Source organism: Xenopus laevis, chromosome 1S (assembly GCF_017654675.1).
Source record: "Xenopus laevis strain J_2021 chromosome 1S, Xenopus_laevis_v10.1, whole genome shotgun sequence".
NCBI lineage: Eukaryota > Metazoa > Chordata > Amphibia > Anura > Pipidae > Xenopus > Xenopus laevis.
This window is the reverse complement of record NC_054372.1, coordinates 130,127,190-130,146,507: the sequence shown is the minus strand read 5'-3', so window position 1 is coordinate 130,146,507 and position 19,318 is coordinate 130,127,190. Positions and strand designations below refer to the sequence as shown.

At 41.1% G+C, this 19,318-nt stretch overlaps 1 protein-coding gene across 1 annotated transcript in view; it reads right to left on the bottom strand.

Annotated features, from left to right (window-relative positions):
• Positions 1 to 470: 470 nt before the first annotated feature.
• zfhx2.S (zinc finger homeobox 2 S homeolog) overlaps positions 471 to 19,318 on the bottom strand; it is a 54,183-nt gene continuing 35,335 nt past the window's right edge. The window contains exons 9-10 of the mRNA XM_041580183.1: positions 14,690 to 18,904; positions 471 to 4,809 (exon numbers count right to left, since the gene is read on the bottom strand). Coding sequence (XP_041436117.1) covers positions 4,004 to 4,809; positions 14,690 to 18,904 — 5,021 coding nt within the window. The 3' untranslated portion in view covers positions 471 to 4,003. The remainder of the gene's footprint in view (positions 4,810 to 14,689; positions 18,905 to 19,318) is intronic.

Genomic DNA, 19,318 nt, shown 5'->3' with positions numbered 1-19,318 from the left:
GCACAAAGAACAGATAACAGTACTATGGTATTATTGTAACCCTATGCAAGGTAGACTAGTCATGGTGTATCTTCCATCACATACCTGCCACTTGAATGGGCATTGCATACTTTCTAACATTTTCCAAGAAAGCGCATCTAGGGGCACTTTACTGCAGTGTTGGCACATCTTATGAAAAATGCTTGCGATGTGCATGGGGATCATACCCATTTATACATGACCTGCCTACCACATGCTATTTTTATCATTTTTACGTTTGCAGTCTCATAAACAATAGCTCTAGGTAAATCTGAAATAATTCTGCGAAGCTGGTAGGTAAATCTGAATTCTGTGGAGCTGGTAATAAATACCAGGAATGATTGTTCCATTGTGTAAATATTCAAATTGTTACTCTGCGATAATCTGTATGCTATATCTTACTTTGTAATGTTTAATGGCAGGGATGTAAATTACAAAAGACACACACAGGATAACATTTTATGTTAGTTTTATATTTTTTTACCATTTATACATCACTCAGAAACTCTTTGCATGCGACAATCCATGGCGGGTGAGCAGCTGGTCACTAGACAGGGTGAGGCTACAGGTAGAACATGGGACACACATAACTCATACACAATGAGCCGGAAAAGATTTGCTCTGGTTGGGCAAGCTGTGCTCGACTGTGCTGTCTTAGTGTTTGCAGAATCCTTTTCTTTTTTTTTTGAGGAGTCTGCCATTTTACCTGAATATTCAACCAGAGCAGTAGGCCCAACCTGCCTGTGGCACACATGAATGTGAGCGGATGTGGATGTGATAAAAAACAGAATACTTAATTGGTTTTGTTGATAGCAGGGAAACAGACTTAAGTGTTGATGATTGCTGTAGCTCAAGGAAGAGTAACCTCAAATACTGGCCACAATAAACATTGACATGTTGCTAAGCTGGCAAAGGGCATGAATTGGATGATTGGCTAGCATCCTGAGAGTAACTGTAAGGATCCGCCCAAGAACAGAATATTTTTATGCAAGATAATTAGCAGTATCATTTTAATTTGGAACATACCCTAAATACTCTAGTATTGCATCTTTGCATTTCATATTCATGTAAAATCTTCAAAAAAAACCCCCATAACAGGGAAATTTGTACAGATTTCTTAATGCTTGCCTAGCATGTAACATATTGAGCTAGTATATATATATATATATATATATATATATATATATATTTATCTTGTCTTGAAATTTAAAACAGTATGTGTAACTAATTGACAGGCTGTTTTATGCAACAAAAGTAGCCAGATACTATGACCTATGACAGTTTTGGCATGATTCTCCTAGCAGCTACTTACTGGTAGAAATCACTTACCGGTAATTGAGAAGGAAGGATAAAAAAAATAGTGCCTGCAATAACAGAGAAAGCAGGTGGAGAATGATATGAAACAAGAGAGAATAGATGTAAGAGGGCAAATAATACAAACTGATAATCAAAGGCCAAAGTGACATTGTGAACGATAGGAATAACACACTTTGAGGGAGAGGACAAACAATAAAGAAAAATAAAATGTAACGAATAACATTTGAGCATACAGGACAATGTATAAAGGAATATAGATCATTAAATAGTTGAACACCTGGTCAAAAATGAAAACAAGGTTTATGTGCCTATGTCTATGTGAAGAGACAGAGGAAGGCAAACAAAAAGTATCATGAAAGGAAGAACACAAGAGAAGACTATGGTTAGGAAAGAGGCATTATAGGACAAAGTGCTGACAATAGGCATGGGAAGAACAGTAGACGGTTTGAAAAAGAATGCAGCAAAAATGCTAGGGTACTGGTGAGAGTGAAGGTTTTAGAGCAGAAATTTTGAATTTAAAATTGGAAAGAGATGGCAGATTGAGAATGTTGCAACAGCTTGATAGGATTCATACAGCATCAAAAATTTATAATGGTGTTATTAAACGTAAAGAGAATGAGCCTGATCGAATGGGGCATGTTAAAGCTTAGCCTTTAAATCTGCAGTGCATTCTTATATCATTCACCACTGGCGAAAACTGGGATACGCTTATAATAGAGGTATCGGAGTGAGCAGGTGATTGCTACAGCCTTCCAGATAACACAGAATGCTCCAGCTGGGAATTGTGGCCCAGAATACCAATTAATCATGCCTTAATATGCAGAAATCTCTAGAAAATGATGAAAGTGTATAAAACAAAGACAAAACAAGGGGAAATACCTACATTTGGCGTTAGAGCACATACTAAGATGTGCAGATCAATGAGAAATGATAGCATGTGTAGGATAGATCAAGAAGCAATACTGAGTTAAGGCAGAAAGACAGGAAATCAAAAAGATTGATTCTTGACTTGTGACTGACCATTTCTTGAATTTTCAAATTTCAGTTAAATTCCCAGGGCCCGATTTAGTATAGTATACTGCCCTTTAGTAACAAATCAATTGACATACAGTATTATTACATCATGTGGTAATTGTATTTTTCAGTATTATGATAAGAATGTCCATCATGTGGTCCTCATGCTCCAAGCATCCCAAGGATGACACGGTTCAAATTTGTGGCTCTTTCTTTGTAGAGTTTGTATGCTTTACTTGAGTTTGAGTAGTCTCTTCCCTGGATTCCAGTTCCCTCCCACAGTGCATAAATATACCGGTAGTGTAATCAGTATCTGATCAAGCTAAACCTAGTCTACGAGCCTGTGTTAGGGGACTTGGAATGAAACCCCCGGCAGGGAGGAGACTTATGTAACTAACATTGTAGGCCACATTTATCAAAACATGAAAATAAAGCTTGATACAGCCTTTTATATAAAACAGAATAAACTCTCTGTTACACATGATTGTAAAATAATCCTATTAAAGGCAAGCTCTATTTACACCCATTGATAAATATTGCCCCATGTGGGAAATGCTGTGCCAGCACTATATGGAAAAAAAGTGGAAAGGAGTAGGACCACGGGCTGGAAATCCATGACTGATTAGGCTACATTGCGCCCTCTCTGGCCAGAAAATGACTAAGCAAAATGTATGTGTACCATAACAAAAAGAACACATGCTGCTCATTGTAAAGCACTATGCTGTGACCCAGCTTTCTCCATTTGTAGCTATTTTTTCCCACATAATACAAATATATGTCCTTTTTTTCATTTATCTTTCTTCTTCGATGATAAAATTTTTTGGTTGGTGTTCTCATGTTTCCACATAACTTTGGATTCAAAAGTTTTTTTTTCTTATGCTATTGTTTGGCAATTTTCACAGTTCACCCCTTTCCCAAATACCCCAAGCTTAAAACATAGACGTGTGATAAAGAATTTAAGGGAGTGAAAAATGCCCCTACCCCTCCCCCAAAAAGATAAAGCCCTTCCCTTTATCTGTCCACGAATGGTTAAAGCATTAGAGTTTCTAGGGTATAGTCTTTAACCCTAAGAATAACACAGTCATATTAATGTTGGAAGGTAGGATTTCCTTCCTTTGCAGTAAAATCCCCACGCATATTGTGTGCACACATCCGCTGTGTTGGAGAGGCGTGGGAGCTGTCTCTGCTTTTGCTCCTAAAGTCTTGGAACTTTTGGTTAATTTCAGTCTTTTCCCTCCCTTTATCCCCCACAGTTTATCTGCCATTGCCCTCTCCTTTGGAAAGCAGAAAGGGTGCAAGACATAAGGTCAGGGAAGGGACACTCATTTTGGCACCAGAAATGGGAAATGCAGAAAAACTTTGGGTTCTCAGAATCTTTGTAGAGGTTTTAGGTTTTTGTTTTCTTTTTGGCCTGCACGTGGTATCTTTGTGTGGAACTTTCCTGCTGAAGAGACATGGGAAAGAGACAATCAAGGGAGCAGTGTGGCTCATTTCAGCAGGAGAAGTAGGAGGAAGCATCCTTAAGTGAGGGAGTGCTTCTGTAACAGACAAGAAACACAAACACAGAAAAAGATAGAATAAAGAGGGAGACAGACTTGGAAAGAAAGTTAGAAGGACAGCTAAAGAAGAAAATGAGAACACTTTAAAAGCGTCTCTATAAAGCCATGAGCACAGAGGTAGCAGCACTCTTTGGCCTGAGTTGAGGTATTGCAGAGGATGCTCCATCACCGCACATGCTATGCACACGGTGCTGCTGTGACCTCAGGTGTTGGTTGCGAGCCGCTGGACCCTGCAGCAGAACTTGGCATGACAGGCAGTGGTAGGTGCATACCCTCTGCCTGAGTGGGGGTGGGTGAGGAGGAGAGCCAGGGTAGCAGCCTGAACCTTGGTGAGCTTCAGCTTCTCCCTCCTCATCAAAGGACATCTTACAACGCTGACACTGGTACCTTATTGCCACATCCACCATGGGTATGTCCTCATCTTCTAAGTCATCTTCATGTTCAAAACTTTCTTCCTCTCCCGTCATTGCTTCCTGTTCCCCACTACACTGATTTGTTGCTTTGGTCTGGGGGCAATCTGTTTTTTGATGAGGTGAAGGTTCAGGATTTGGTTTAAGTGACCCTGGGAGAAGCCCAAGGAGTGTGTGGGGAATTACTGGATTAATGGGAAACAGACGTTTTTTCAAGCCATACAGCTGTTGGAAGTATGGGCCCTGTATCTGAGGGGTGAACAAGGGTGTGGCTGCTGGAGTTAGTGGGAAAGGCATGAAAGGAGTCCCCATTAGAGAGGCCCCTTTAAGAACTGCAGAACCAGTGTTCTGTTCAGATGTAGCTGTAGGCTGTGAGGAATCCACCATTGTTTCAGAGGTTGAATGGGAAGATGTGGGGGCAGCTGGAGTCGCACGGGGAAGTAGAGTTGGAGGAACAGTGGATGTGATCCCAAGAAGACCTGGAGGAGGCCCTAGAAATATAGAGAAATAAATGAAAAAGGAGTGAGTAAAGGAAACATTTATAAAAAGAAAATCTGTTATTAAAGAGACAAAACACAACTGGTGCGTGACAATACAATTTTTGATGTCACGCCGAATGTAAAATAAAAGTCTTTTGCTATATAAATCTTTACCATTTCTCAGTCCTCTCTCATATCACACCAAGAAGCACGTGTTATCATAACCCCAGAAATGTACTTTCTACCTTAGTTTTTCAGTTGTGCCATCCAACCTCCCTGCATATTAAGCACAGCTCTTCTATTACTGACCCAAAAGCTGGCCATACAATATAAGATCTGCTCGTTAGTGGATCTTTACCTGATATGTCCACCAGCGGCAGGGATATATAGCTATGGCTGAACGATTGGATTACAACGAGGAGCAAAGGGGTCCGATGGGTCAATCCCCTAAAAAATTATACCTTCCCGATCGATATCGTGGCCAGGTATCGATCGGGAAGACCCGTCGGAAGCCCCATACATGGGCAGATAAGCTGCTGAATTGGTCTAAAGAACCGATATCGGGAGCTTTAATCTGCCCGTGTATTGCCACCATAAGTTTACTTGGAAAAACCTGTAATTGCAAAAAGCCTGATGCACAGACACACTCATATGATTACATACAAAGAGGCGCAATGGACATCGTTTACAGGTTTTCTGACACTACGTTTATGGACAGAAGCCACAAGCGTGAAATTCTGGCAAACCCACTAGCGGGACACCCATATAATTGCTTAGTAAGAACCACATTGCATGTGACAATCATTCAGACATATGACTGGTGACTGATATTGGTCGTGGTGCTGCAGCCTCCATTAAGTGGTATTGCTGAAGAAATGTTGAGTTTCTAATCTATATTGTGGACCAGAGGCAATTACTGCCTAGGAAACACAACCAAGCCAAAATATCTACATTGACTCCCAATCATTCCCTCACTGGCCATACATTCAGAGATCTGCTTGTTTGGCGAGGTCACCAAATGAGCGGATGTCTCCCCGATATGTCCACCTTGAGGTGCGTGATATCGGGCTGTTCCAATCATGGGCCCTAAGACTTTCAGACAGATATAAGTGGGGGGAGCTTGTTGGAGGGCCCCATACACTTGATCTGTTGTCAGCTTATATCAGCCCGTGTATGGGGACCTTAAAACAAGCTACATCTGTTAGGATAAAGTAACCTGTGGCACTGCTACTGAAAACAATGCTGCCTACAATTTGAATGCATCAAGTAAAGAGGTGAACTGCCTTTGTAGAAGAGGGAAAACTGTAATTCTATGCAAGAACCCTTTAAACCCCAACCCCTTTTAAAATTAATAGATGAGCTCTTGTTCTAGCCATTCCTCAATAAGAAATAAAGTTTGTTAGTAGTCACGTGCTGTGTTAACCCGTTTTTATTTTTGAGACATTAAAGGAGAAGGAATAGCATTTTACACTTGGGGGTGCCAAAAGTTATGCACCCCAAAGTGACTACTTTTACTTACCTGACAGCCCAGGCAGGCACTCCTATCAGCAGAAAACCGCACAGGCCCGGGTTCTTCTAGTGACCACCATGGAGAGATCCTCTTCCTGCTTCTTCGGGTCTTCTCACAGTTGCACATGCGCAGAAGAGAGGAAAGCAGGACTTTAATAAAAAGCCGGCTATTTCCCTCTACTGCGCATGTGTCTGCCCCGGGAAATTTGAAAAGCGCAGGAAAATTAACTCTACGTGGTGCTCGCTAGAAAAACCCCAGGCCGGTGTGGTTTTCTGCTGATCAGAGCACTGGCCTGTGGTGTCAGGTAAGTAAAAATAGTCACTTTGGGGTGTCTAACTTTTGGCAACCCAATTGTAAAATGCTATTTCTTCTTCTTTAAGGCCCCTCTTTTTTATGTTATTATTCATAGAGTAATTAAGTTTAAAAAACCAGCATGGGATTAGTTGACATATATGAGAACAGGGGCGGACTGGGGGGCCCGGGCCCACTTGGACTGCTGGCTTAGGCCCCCCTCCCGCTCTGCGTGCACGCAAATTACATTTTATGCCATGAGTGCCTCAGGGCCCCCTTTGCCAAACGTATGCGAATGCTCGCAAGCCAACTGAGTTTTTGCAGCAACCAGCAGGAAGAAAAACAGGGTGCGGATCTGGGCCTGTGGGGCCCACAAGAGCCAGGGACCCACCGAGTTTTTTCCTGGTGTCCCGCCGCCCGGTACAACCATGTATAAGAATTACCGTATATACAGACATCAAAAGACATCCAGAGAGAGAGTGTGTGTGTTTTTTTTTATTTTATTCTGGGCAGACAAGAACAAACTTTTGTACCTCTCTATAAGTTGTAGATTAGTTAAGGGCCACTAACAAAACAAAAACACAGCAAAGAGTGTTTTTTTTAGTGACGTGCGGGTCGAGAATTTCTCGACACGCACCCGACCCTAACCTGGCCCCTCCCAATCTGCACCTGGCCTGGCCTGCTGCTGCCCCTCTATTTATAGACCTGTGCCTGACCCACCCTGCAATGATGTCACAAAAGGGGCGGGCAAGTCTATAAATTTTGACGCCAGAAGACCCGTAGATTTTGTGCAGGAGTTGGCCCGAACCTGCGGGTTTCGGGCCGGCCCGCACATCACTCGTTTTTTTCCTTCCCCCAAACCAGTTTTCCTCAGCACTATTATAAATGAAACATTAGCCTTTGTAAATCATATTGTTATGTGTATAGTTAAATGGTCATATATAATGAGTATGCTCGCTCATGTTATTTGTAATTGACATTCACAGAGTCTGTATTTGTGAAAATACTGAATTATCCATAGAAATTATATTTTTTAACTTTATACTTTAAAGCTAATGATGTATGGGGAATATAGCATTTGTATTAGCAGAGTCAGGCAGTTTTATTAAAGTTAATGGGAGACAGAAGTGACAGTCTTGGAGCTGAAACAGGGACTTCATTCAAGGATCTCTTGCATTGGATTTCATTGACCTTTTCTCTGTTTTATAAAGGGAGGCTGCATTTAGAAAACCTACAAATGCAGTCCATGTTCTGCTATCAAAAAGGATAAACTTCACTGCATTACCCAGCAGATGTCTTGCCATTAAAAACTCCCAAAATCCATGTGCATAATTTTGCCTCTGTGTAGATTAAAAGTGCACAGTACTGTAGGGTGATAGTTATCACATATCTACACAACAGAAAAATAGCAATAGCACACAAGATGGGTGAAGTGCTCCCAATCCAAAAAATGGGGGAGGGGTATTGTATCAGTGTGTCAATTGATAAAATAAATCCCAGGGGCTTGTGCCTGTCTTCAGGGCCATGAGGTAAGGTGAGAACCTTTGTTTCAGGCGTCAGCTAGCAGTCAGTTACAAGTGGCAGCAAAAAGCCACCTCTTGTAACTTTAAAGTGATACTGACAGCAAAAAACTACTTTTTAAAATATGAATGTACATTAAAAGTTACCTATAGGTCATGTTGATAATTTTTTGCTGAGGTTTGTTTTTGTAAGTAATTGTTACTTGAAGTTTCTAAACCTGACTGTTGTGCCATCTCAGCCTGTCAGTAAGAGTTTCTAATGCTAACGGACTTCTGCTGCAGAACTATGGCAGCCCCCTCATAGAGGAACATGGGGCGCCAGACAGATAATGTAAACACATTGTGCAAATACTTTATGGCAAAGTTATAAGTAGCTTTCAAAGCTACTTATAGAGGTAAATAAGTTTAATTTCTGGTGTCAGTATATGTTTAAGAGCCGAATTTCCGGCTTTAACCCAGAAATTTGGCTCCACTAGTGTAGAGAGCAATATTGTGATCATTGCACTAGTAATGCGGGCCCGCCCCCTCTGACCCGCTCAGGCAGCAGCAGCTCCAGGATTGAACCCTGCCCATCTTGCATCATTTCTGTGCACCGTTAGCATTTATGTATAAATTATGCCTTTCCTGAGATAGTGCTCAGTTTTATAGTTCCTAGCCCATAGTCCTGAACACGCAAAGTAGTGTTACACAATCCTCAACGATTTTTGTAACATCGGGTGCCGACTGTAACTCTCTCTGCTCAGGTCCGATCCATACTTCCAAACATATTTCAGCAGCACTCCGATATAGTGAAAATTCTATTTATTTGTGCAACAGTTGAAGCAACGTCTCGGGCTTATCCAGCCCTTTATCAAGCTTAAGCACAGTGTAACTTAAAATACTTTAGGGCTCTTACAGACTAGCGTTTTTAGCTGCGCTCCGGTTTCACGTGTTCAGCCGCAGGGAAGCACAGGAGTAGACGCACTGAGTTTTTTTCAGTGGGGCTGTACTCATACAGACGAATGTAAGCGCCAAACGCAGAAAAATGCAACATGTTGCATCCCAACCTGTGTTCGGCACTTTATTATTATTAACATGTATTTATATAGCGCCAACATATTGCGTAGCACTGTACGAGTACAGCCCCAGTAAAAAAATTCAGTGCGTCAAATCCTGCGCTCCCCTGCGGCTGAACGCATGAAACCGTAACGCAGGGGAGCACAGTTAAAAAGGCTCATCTGTAAGAGCCCTTAAATAGCTCAGTAGAGGGAGGAAAACTCCAGACCTTCCCAATTAGTGACTCATCACATTAACCCTTTTGGTATGCATAATAAAAGTGATAAATATATGTAAAAAATATATGTAAAATATTTCTTACACATTTTTTACATATATTTATTTATGAGCTATTTAACGGATTTTAAGTTACACTGTGGTTAAGCTTGATAAAGAGCTGGTTAAGACCGAAACGTTGCTTCACCTTTTACACAAATAAATTTAATTTTCGCCAGGTCTGGACTGGGAGTCAAAATAGGCCCAGCCATTCCAAGTACACAGAGGCCCAAATAGTCCTCCACCAGCCCACTAGATAGAGACTGTCTATGGTACCTTACAGCAGCCTCTCTGGCATTTGCCAGAACATGCTGCTGAAATATGTTTGGAAGTAACCCATAGTCCTGATTAATTGTAACACTAGCATTTTAACTAGTGTTTCCTGTTCCTGGTTTGTGCCTGTCCTATGATTGCTGTGTAAGAACTGACCTTTGCCTAGTTTCTGAATATTGTCTAATCTGTCTATCCAGCCTCATCCTATTCCTTGTTTATGTGTCCAGCATCCTTGCCTGTCTTTGTGGACAAAAATACATAAAGCAGCACTTGAGAGTCACTCTAGGTGGCACTCTGCTGAAACATGCTTAGAAATTACCCCAGTGCCATAGCCTTAAAAGACAGTCATGCTAAAGCTATTAATATGCATTATATAAATCTGAACCAAATACAAAAGGCATTGTGGAAAATGGAGTGGAGGAATGCTGATTTCTGCTACAGTAGTAGTGCAGACATATTCATCAGCATGTACATACACAAATACTACTTTGTGTATATTGGAAAGTTGCTTAGAATTACGTCTGCTTTCATTATGCAAAATAAAATATGGGTGGAAACCCCTTTTAAATGATACTTAAAATTACAGAGCGTTTGTTCATTTAATTTAAGGGATAAGTAAACCTTTAAAATAAGTGAATGTAAAACTGACGTGAGTTCTATTCTAAGAACTTTTGCAATGTACATTCATTATTTATTTTGTTTTTATTCCCATGTACTGTCAATATGAATGAATTTTGTTACAGCAGTGCCACCTGCTGGTCAGTTTCCCACCAGTCTGACCACCAAGTAGTTCTGGAAGTTGTCAGGAGAAAGAAATAGACCGATGTTCTTCTGCGTAGGAATAAAATTAGAAACTTTCTCATACCTTTCCTAAGCAGAAGAACATAAAAGCAGCCTCTTTCTTTCTCCTGACAACTTCCTTGACTACTTGATGGTCAGACTGGTGGGAAAATGACCAGCAGGTGGCGCTGATGTAACAAAATTCATTCATATTAAAGGGATACTGTCATGGGAAAAAAATTTTTTCAAAATGAATCAGTTAATAGTGCTGCTCCAGTAAAATTCTGCACTGAAATCCATTTCTCAAAAGAGCAAACAGATTTTTTTATATTCAAATTTGAAATCTGACATGGGGCTAGACATTTTGTCAATTTCCCAGCTGCCCCTGGTCATGTGACTTGTGGCTGCACTTTAGAAGAGAAATGCTTTCTGGCAGGCTGCTGTTTTTCCTTCTCAATGTAACTGAATGTGTCTCAGTGCGACATGGGTTTTTACTATTGAGTGTTGTTCTTAGATCTACCAGGCAGCTGTTATCCGGAGCTGTTATCTGGTTACCTTCCCATTGTTCTTTTGTTTGGCTGCTGGGGGGGGGGGAAGGGAGGGGATGATATCACGCCAACTTGCAGTACAGCAGTAAAGAGTGATTGAAGTTTATCAGAGCATAAGTCACATGACTTGGGGCAGCTGGGAAATTGACAATATGTCTAGCCCCATGTCAGATTTCAAAATTGAATATAAAAAAATCAGTTTGCTCTTTTGAGAAATGGATTTCAGTGCAGCACTATTAACTGATTCATTTTGAAAAAATTTTTTTTCCCATGACAGTATCCCTTTAACAATACATGTATTCCTTAATATCTTGGAATAAAAAGAAAATCAATAATGAATGTCAAAGGTGTTTAGCATAGCACTCTCATCAATTTTCGCATTCACTTATTTTAAAGGTTTACTTATCCTTTAAAGCCTTTTATCAGCCTAGAAATACTGATATCCCTCTCCATTACAAATAAAAGAGGTGAGTGTGGTGAAGGGGTGAAGTTCATCAATAGACAGCAATTTCTCATCTTTATAGACTCCTGTGCTACGACTGGGTCGATACTATACGATTGGCATAAAGCCAATAAAAGACTAGTATTTCAATGGGAACAAGATAACCATGGAATTATAAATCTGCAGACATCAGCAGCAGCTAAAGTTTTAGAATGGATATTGAGTGATGCTGTTGAATAATATGTAGCTGCTTAGCGTCGGCCAGCAGGTTGTAGAGAGTGATAAATGTAATTCTTCCACATGACAAGTTTCAAAATAAAAGTGTGCACTGGGAACAAAAAACATTCTTAGTTATTTATATTAATTAACAAGTGTATGGCATATGTAATTAAGATAATTTTATAAGTTATATAAAGTGGTCAGCTTTGACAAACCATTCTGTGATTCTTCTTGATCATATTTAATCTGTCCAAACAGAAAATGACCTAGTTTCAGTTTTATGTATTGAGCATTTTGTTATTTGGACTCTCCCAACTGAAGGGGATTTCATAACATTAAGGACAGAAATGTTCCATACGCTTATGGAATATTAACTTTACTAAACAGAGTAAATGTCACACAATGGGCTGCCGCCTTGATCAGGGAGTGACCAGCCATTCAAGTTAAACCTGCAGTTACTTTAATTATCATACTTCTTCAAATACCCCTAACTGCTGCCTTTCTTTGTTAATAGAAAGTCCTATAAAAAGTAACAATCATTTAGCAGTTTTGTGCTGCTGGTGCAGATTTATGTATCTTCTTGAAGCACAGCATAGTCTACAATGTAGGAAGTGATTATTCAACCAGAGACAGGAAGCAGAAAATAAAGCATTTTTAGGGTCATCCTCACACTGCATGTGGAAGGCTGAAGAACTCCAAAATGTTGTGTGTCCAAATTAACCTTCTTAAAACAATAGCTCTATCTGCAATGGTGTTTCTGGCCAGCGAAATTTTTCTATTTATTGTGTTCAATTAAATGGGAACTAAATTCTAAAATAGAATAATGCTAGAAATGCTGTATTTTGTATACTAAATATAAACATGAACTTATGGCACCACAAGCCTAATAAACCAAATGATTTATGCTTGCAAAGTTGGCAGCAGGGGGGTCATTATCTTCTAACTGTGTTAAACATCTTTGCAAGACCAAAACTGTGAATATGCTTAGTGTCTGTGTCTGGGCTTCAGTTGGGAGTTTAAGCTTAGGGATCTTCGTAAATGATCAAAACAGCACTTGTCATAGAAACCAAGACTGATTAATTATCTGAATATGCTGACTGCACTGGGTCTACAGATACAAATCTCTACTCAGTCACTGGCTGCTCTACAGGGAAACAAACTAAGCTGCTCGAGTTCTGGGAAGTGAGGTGGGGGGGCTTCCCCTGCCATTTTTTTGAAAGTATGATTGTTTCCCTGCAGAGCAGTTAGGGACTGCCTGAAGTTTCCTATCCTCAGCAGTAAAACGAAGGGGGAAATTCACTGCATAAAATCAGATTTCTTATAAAAACAGTACACATTTTTTAATTTAAGTATATTGGAGATAGATTTCTTTTTCATTAAAGAAAGTAAAAATTGGATTTATTTAGCTTTTACATCACCTTTAAGGCTAATGGGCATTCCCATAGGATTCTGTACATCAATACTGACCACCAGTATTTATAAAATATCACAGGTCAACCTGGAAATGGCAAAGGCCATTACTTATTACTCTATCCTGTGTAGTTTTGATTGATGAGGCCTACAGGTTACATTGTTTGAAAAATATAGCATCTATGTTTGCAGGTAGGTCACATGCAAAGAGAAAATCTGTAAAGGCACAGGAATCAGCTGTTCTCTGAATAACTTGATTTTAGCACTCTTTAAAGGGCACCTGATGCCAAAAAATATCATCCCCAACCAAAGGCAGGCTAATAGAGCCTGCACTCTGGTTGGGGGCAACAGTGTTTTGTTTGTTTTTTTATTAAAGCGGTGGTTCACCTTTACGTTAACCTTTAGTATGTTATAGTGTTGCTAATTCTAAGCATCTTTTCAATTTGTCTTCATTATTTTCTTTTTTCTTCTGACTCGTTACAACTTTCAAATGGGGGTCACTGACCCTATCTAAAAACAAATGCTCTTTAAGGCTACAAATGTGTTGTTATTGCTGCTTTTTATTACTTATCTTTCTATTCAGACCTCTCCTATTCATATTCCAGTCTCCTATTCAAATCACGTCATTGTTGCTAGGGTAATTTGAACCCTAGCAACCAGATTGCTGAAATTGCAAACTGAAGTGACAATTGTGTGGATTCAGCATCCATTTCATTGTCTTAAAAGCCATAAATCATAGGGTATTCTCAAACCCTTCTCCATCTGCCCATGTAAGTCTCTGTACATTAATCCAGGGCTGATCTTTCACAATCCCAATTTATTTTGTCTCAATGTTACATAATTTTCTATAAATGTTTGTTGCACCAGCCCAGGTTTCCACATTGTTTTTCTTCCATCGTAAGTGCTGTTGCCTTTATTTTCCTTTACAGACAATGTATTTCCAATGTTGCGTGCACTTCCACATAACAGCAGACGACGGTGGTTAAAAAAACTTTATTTCCCCAACACTCCACACGAAACGCGTTAGGAGGAGTGTTGGGGAAATAAAGTTTCTTTTTAACCACCGTTGTCTGTTAAGTCTCCTAAGCTGCGGGTTCAGGGCGTTGCACCTAGGCCAGGGTTTCCCGGCGGTGAGTAACCTGTAAATGAATGCCTGTGATAGCAATTGTTTAAGCGAAAGGTCCAGGGCATCTGCACCTGGACCCACCCAATATTAGGGTGAATTTAAATTGCTCCACTTTTTTCTAAAAAGTAGGCCAGGAGTTTGAGCACATCTAATCTATTTATTACAAGTATATATCTATTTTCCTTTACTCTAACGCCCCCCCCCCATCTCACTTGATTTGATAGCAACATATTTCAATTCATTTCGGTATCTTACTAGCTGGCAATTAAGTGAAGTAGTTTGTATTTGTTTGCACCAATTTTCTCCATTTGCACATCTTCTTTATATTATAAGGTAGCAAACATCCAGCTATGTGCATAGGGTTTACTATATATTGACTTTTTGAAACAATAATGTTCACTAAATTCCACTTCTTTTGATCTTTACACTCAAAATAATATCTTTGGTCAACCTGTGTTTTACCTGCATTAAATGTTGCCAAACCACCAATTGGTGCAGGGATGCCTTGTCCTGGCATTAATAGTGGGGTGATCCTCTGGATTTGAGGTGACGCAGAGTTGCTTCCCTGGAAGCTGAGCATCTGGGATGTCTGTTTGCTTTCAGAAACAAGTGGAGCCACTGCTGTTGGATGGTTGTCTCTATATCGGCTTTCTTCCTTTATTTGTTGTTGGATAGTTGCACGGAGCCTTGCGATGTGCTGACGGGAAAATATATGAGCACGACATGGAGTGGTGGGCCCATATTTTACATTGCAATGAGTGCACTCTGTGGGTTGTGGCCCCTCATTACTTGTGACTGTGGCAGTGAGACCCTGGAGCTTGGCTTTCTTTTCTTTAGCCCTGGCATTCTGAAACCAAACTTGGACTACCCTCTTTTGTAAGCCAATCTCGCCACCTAAGGAATCACACTCGTGCATGCTTGGTGTACGATACTCTGAATAGCATGCTTTCAATATCCTTAGCTGAAGGCTGCTCATTTGAGTCCGAAAACGTCTGGCTCCTGTAGATCCAAAGAGTCCTTCAGAGTTTATACCCCCTTTCCCAGGGCTTGGTGGTCCAGGGTCTGAACTGGATGAATCACTCATTTCCCCTCCCTGTGGGCTGTGTATCAGACTTTCTAACGGTTTTGCTGCACCTTTCTCAGACGACTTTTGATTGCTTCCTCCTTGACATTCCAATGGATGGTCTTCAGGAGTTTGTGGGTGCAACTGCTGCTCAGAAGCCACATTTTTATTTTGATCAGGATTGTCCACAACAGCAGAGCCTGTTTTGTCACGTTTCTGTGTTTGATCTCCTGATAGCTGTGAAGAACTTAACAAGCCAGTGGTAGGCTGTTTTATCTCTGAGGCCGTATGCAACAAAATAGAAGCCACAGTAGGTTTGCTTGTGTAAGAAGCCAGCAGCAGACCTGGAGATGACTGAGGGCTGTTTACAAGACTAGAAAGTACTTGTGCAGGATTAACCAGAGTTGGAAAAGTTTGAGTTGGGTTTACAAGGCTAGGTAAGCCCTGCGGAGGATTAACAAGACCAGTTAAAGTTGGAGTCGATTTGACAAGGCCTGGGATAGCCTGGGGAGGATTAATTAGGTTTGGTAATATTTGATTAGTATTTAGTATGCCTGAGAGAGCCTGGCTTGGACAAACAAGTGATTTACTGGTGACTGCCATTGAAGTCATCCCCAAAGAAGTTTGAGTTTTAGGTAACAGTGGAGAAGAGCCTTGTCCTGGACAGGACACTGCTTTGGTTACTATAGAAGGTGTTACCTGACTTGGTGAAACACTGTAATAAAAACTAGTAGTTGCCTCCCTTTTTGTTCCTTCATTTGGTGCATCATCTTGTTGACGGGAACCTGAGGGTACAGTAGGGGGTGCCCCACGGTATTGGCCTTTACGTTCACGAGCCCTAGTGTTCTGAAACCAAACTTGTACAACTCTCTTTTTGAGGCGTACTTCAAGAGATATACGCTCAAGATTGCTGCGTGTTGGGTTAGAGTCCTGTAAGTACCACTGATGTAAGATATCTAGTTGCTCTGGCAATATAGTGGTCCTCAGGCGTTTGTCTTTAGGGGGCTCATCTCCACCTTCGCTGCAAGTTGGAGAAAGGCTTTCTTCCTCATGTTTTCTTTTTCTTTGAGTACCTGTATCACTAGGTCCTGCAGGTATTACCAGAGAGAGGTCCATTAGATTAGTTGGAACATTATTATTGTCTGCTTGTAACTGGTTTTGATCTAACATTTCAGGAGTGGTGGATATTAAATTTTGCTCTTCAGAAATGTTTTTTTCCTCTGACAGTTGAGGATGTTCCTCATTAATTGTAGATGATCTCACACTTTCCTTTGCATCTGATGGCACAATATTTTTCTCTTCCAATGCCTTTTGCTCCTCATCCTTGACCTGTATGAATATTAAGGGAATTTCAGGAGCTGCCTCCTGAACTTGATCTACTTCTTCTTGGCTGGGGTTTCTTGACACTTCCTGTTTTTCTTCCTCACCGGCCACTTCCTCATGTTGCTCATTGTAGCATTCTTTCAGATGATGGATGAGCTGGAATATACATGGCATTGTGATTCCACATTTCTTACATGGAGGCACTTTACTATTAGAAGCTGGCCGTTCCCCGGGTGGACTAGGTAGCAGTGGGGGTGAAGAAGAATAGCCAGTCTCAACTGCTTGCTTTCTTGCTTTCTGACGGGCATTCTGGAACCAGACCACAACCACCCGGCCAGCCAAGCTCAATAAAGTTGACAGATTTTCCACCTCGCTGTCTCGTGGATAAGCACTGTATTCAAAGAAGCTATTCAAAGCTTGAGTTTGGAAGTCAGAGAATTTTGTTCGTGAGAAGCGTCGGTTGCCCATGCGATCATATTTTGAAGCCTCCGCTCCTTCCTCTTCCTGCCCCTCATTGTTTGTTTTCTCTTGTGCATACCACTGCTGTATGGCTGCAGGAGGCAAATCAGTCTTATTAGCTGCCCACAGAAAATGTTCTTCTACTGGATTACTAGAAAGGTCCAAAAGACTATGAAGACAGTTGAGCTGCTCAGCTGTAATACTAACATCTCCTGATTCCTCTTTTTCTTCTGTTTGTTGTGAGCACTGTGAAGTAACTGAGAAATCAAGTGGGGTAACAGAGGAAGATGGTGTTTCCATGGGAACCCCTGTAGGATTGTGGCTATCATAGCTGCGTCGGTAACGAGCAGCATACTGATTCAAAGCCTCAAATGGAAGCAGACGCTGGTGCATATGCTCTTCATGCGTCTTAAGAATCAATCTGTTGGAAAAAAGTTTCCCACAAGTACCACATTGGAGTTTTTCTATAGAAGGTGGCGTGGGGGAGACACTAGGTGGGGCAGCAGGAGGTGGTGGCTGAACTTGGGGTTGACTGCTTTTTGGTTGCCTTCCCTCATTGTACTGTGCAACAAGCTCAAAACCAAAATTCTCTAAAAGAGTATGAGCTCTGGATACAGTTGGATCTCCAGCTCCTTTGGGTGCTGGTTCCAGTTTTGACTCTGAATTCTGACAGCCATCTGCTTCCCCTGTGGCTGCCTCCTGCTCATCAGGCATCTTATCTTCATTTTCCTTTGCTGCTCTTGGTGTTGCACTGTACTGATCGCCCTCTTCTTTTATGGATGGTGGCTGTTGAGCACCTCCAAAAGGCAAGACATGAGAAGCTCCTCCATCTCCACCAACCTTCAGCTCTTGAAGGTAAAAAGGAAGCAGAAGTTGCTGCTGTTGACGTTGGAGTTTCAACAGGGCTTCTGGAATTAAAGGAAATGAGGGAAGTAGAGAAGAAGCAAACAGAGGGGGAGGCTGAACAAGAGGTGGAGGCCGGGGCAAATCCAAGGAGAGCTGCACTGCAGGAGGGGCAACAGCAGGTAAGATAGGAACACCCAAACAGGGAGCTATATGCTGCCTCCTTTTTTGGGCAACTGCACTCTGCAGTTCCCCCGATGGTTCATTTTTCCCATCATTTGTAGGCTCATTCTTGCAAATGGTGTCACGCTGAGATTTTTCTGCAGGAGCTTTAGCAAGTTCATATTTTGACCCTCTGGATCGAGTCTGGTGAAGCACAGAACGCATGTGAATTTCAAGAGTTGAGCTCTGGTTGTATGAAACATGACAAACAGTGCACTTGTATGGCTTGTCCTGTCCAGACTGGCCTCCGTGACTTTGAGACGCAGCCCCTTGCTCTTGTCGGTTGGACAGAGAGGGATCTAGTGAAGCTTTACGCACCTTGTGCAAATGGGAAACAGAATTATAATGAACAAGCAATATGTTCTTTTGTGTGAATGATTCCTTACACACTACACACTTATGAGGTCGCGAGGGGTCCATAAATTTATCCATAGCAAAATTGGTGGTCTTGCGGTAGGTCACTTGCTGTGGGGGAGCTGGTATATTCTCCTGGGAGCCAGTCTTGTCATCTAGTTCTAAGACTTCAGATTCTCTGTTTCTGGCTTCGCATGCTTGTTGGAGATCAGATGGGCTAAGATCAGGGTGATCTTTCTCCAAATGTTCTTGTAGATCATTGGAACTGTCACATAACTGCTGGCACGCTGTGCATGAATTATTTTCTTGGGACTTATCAAGGTCCCCTTCATGTTCTGTTGCCTGAACTGGACTTGTAGATATTTCTGGAGGGGATTCTGGAGGGGATGTGGGAGGTTGATGTGGGATGTCACCTATAAGAAAGCAAAAATTATAATTTTAAGAGTAGAAAATAAATTGTCTTATAAAACCAGGATACTCATCTTTATATCCAGAGTAACACATAGAGCAGTGATCTGCTCCATATTATTTAAAAGAATAGTATATGTTGAGAATGAATACGTAACCAGCAGATAATTGATTTGTATGTGTGTGTGTCACTCACCAATTACCTGACTGGAAATAATGAAGGTCTTAATTGAAACAGAAAGAAGCATTGGAGTGCAAGAGAACTCTATCCATTCACTGGGTGATGCCTGTATGCATGCCCTTGGATCATGTGATTACAGTAACCTTCATTTAAGCTAGAGGGCAGAGTACTCCAGTTGGTCATTTTTCATATGGTATTATTCAATAGCACATACAACTAGAAAAGTTTATTTTTCATA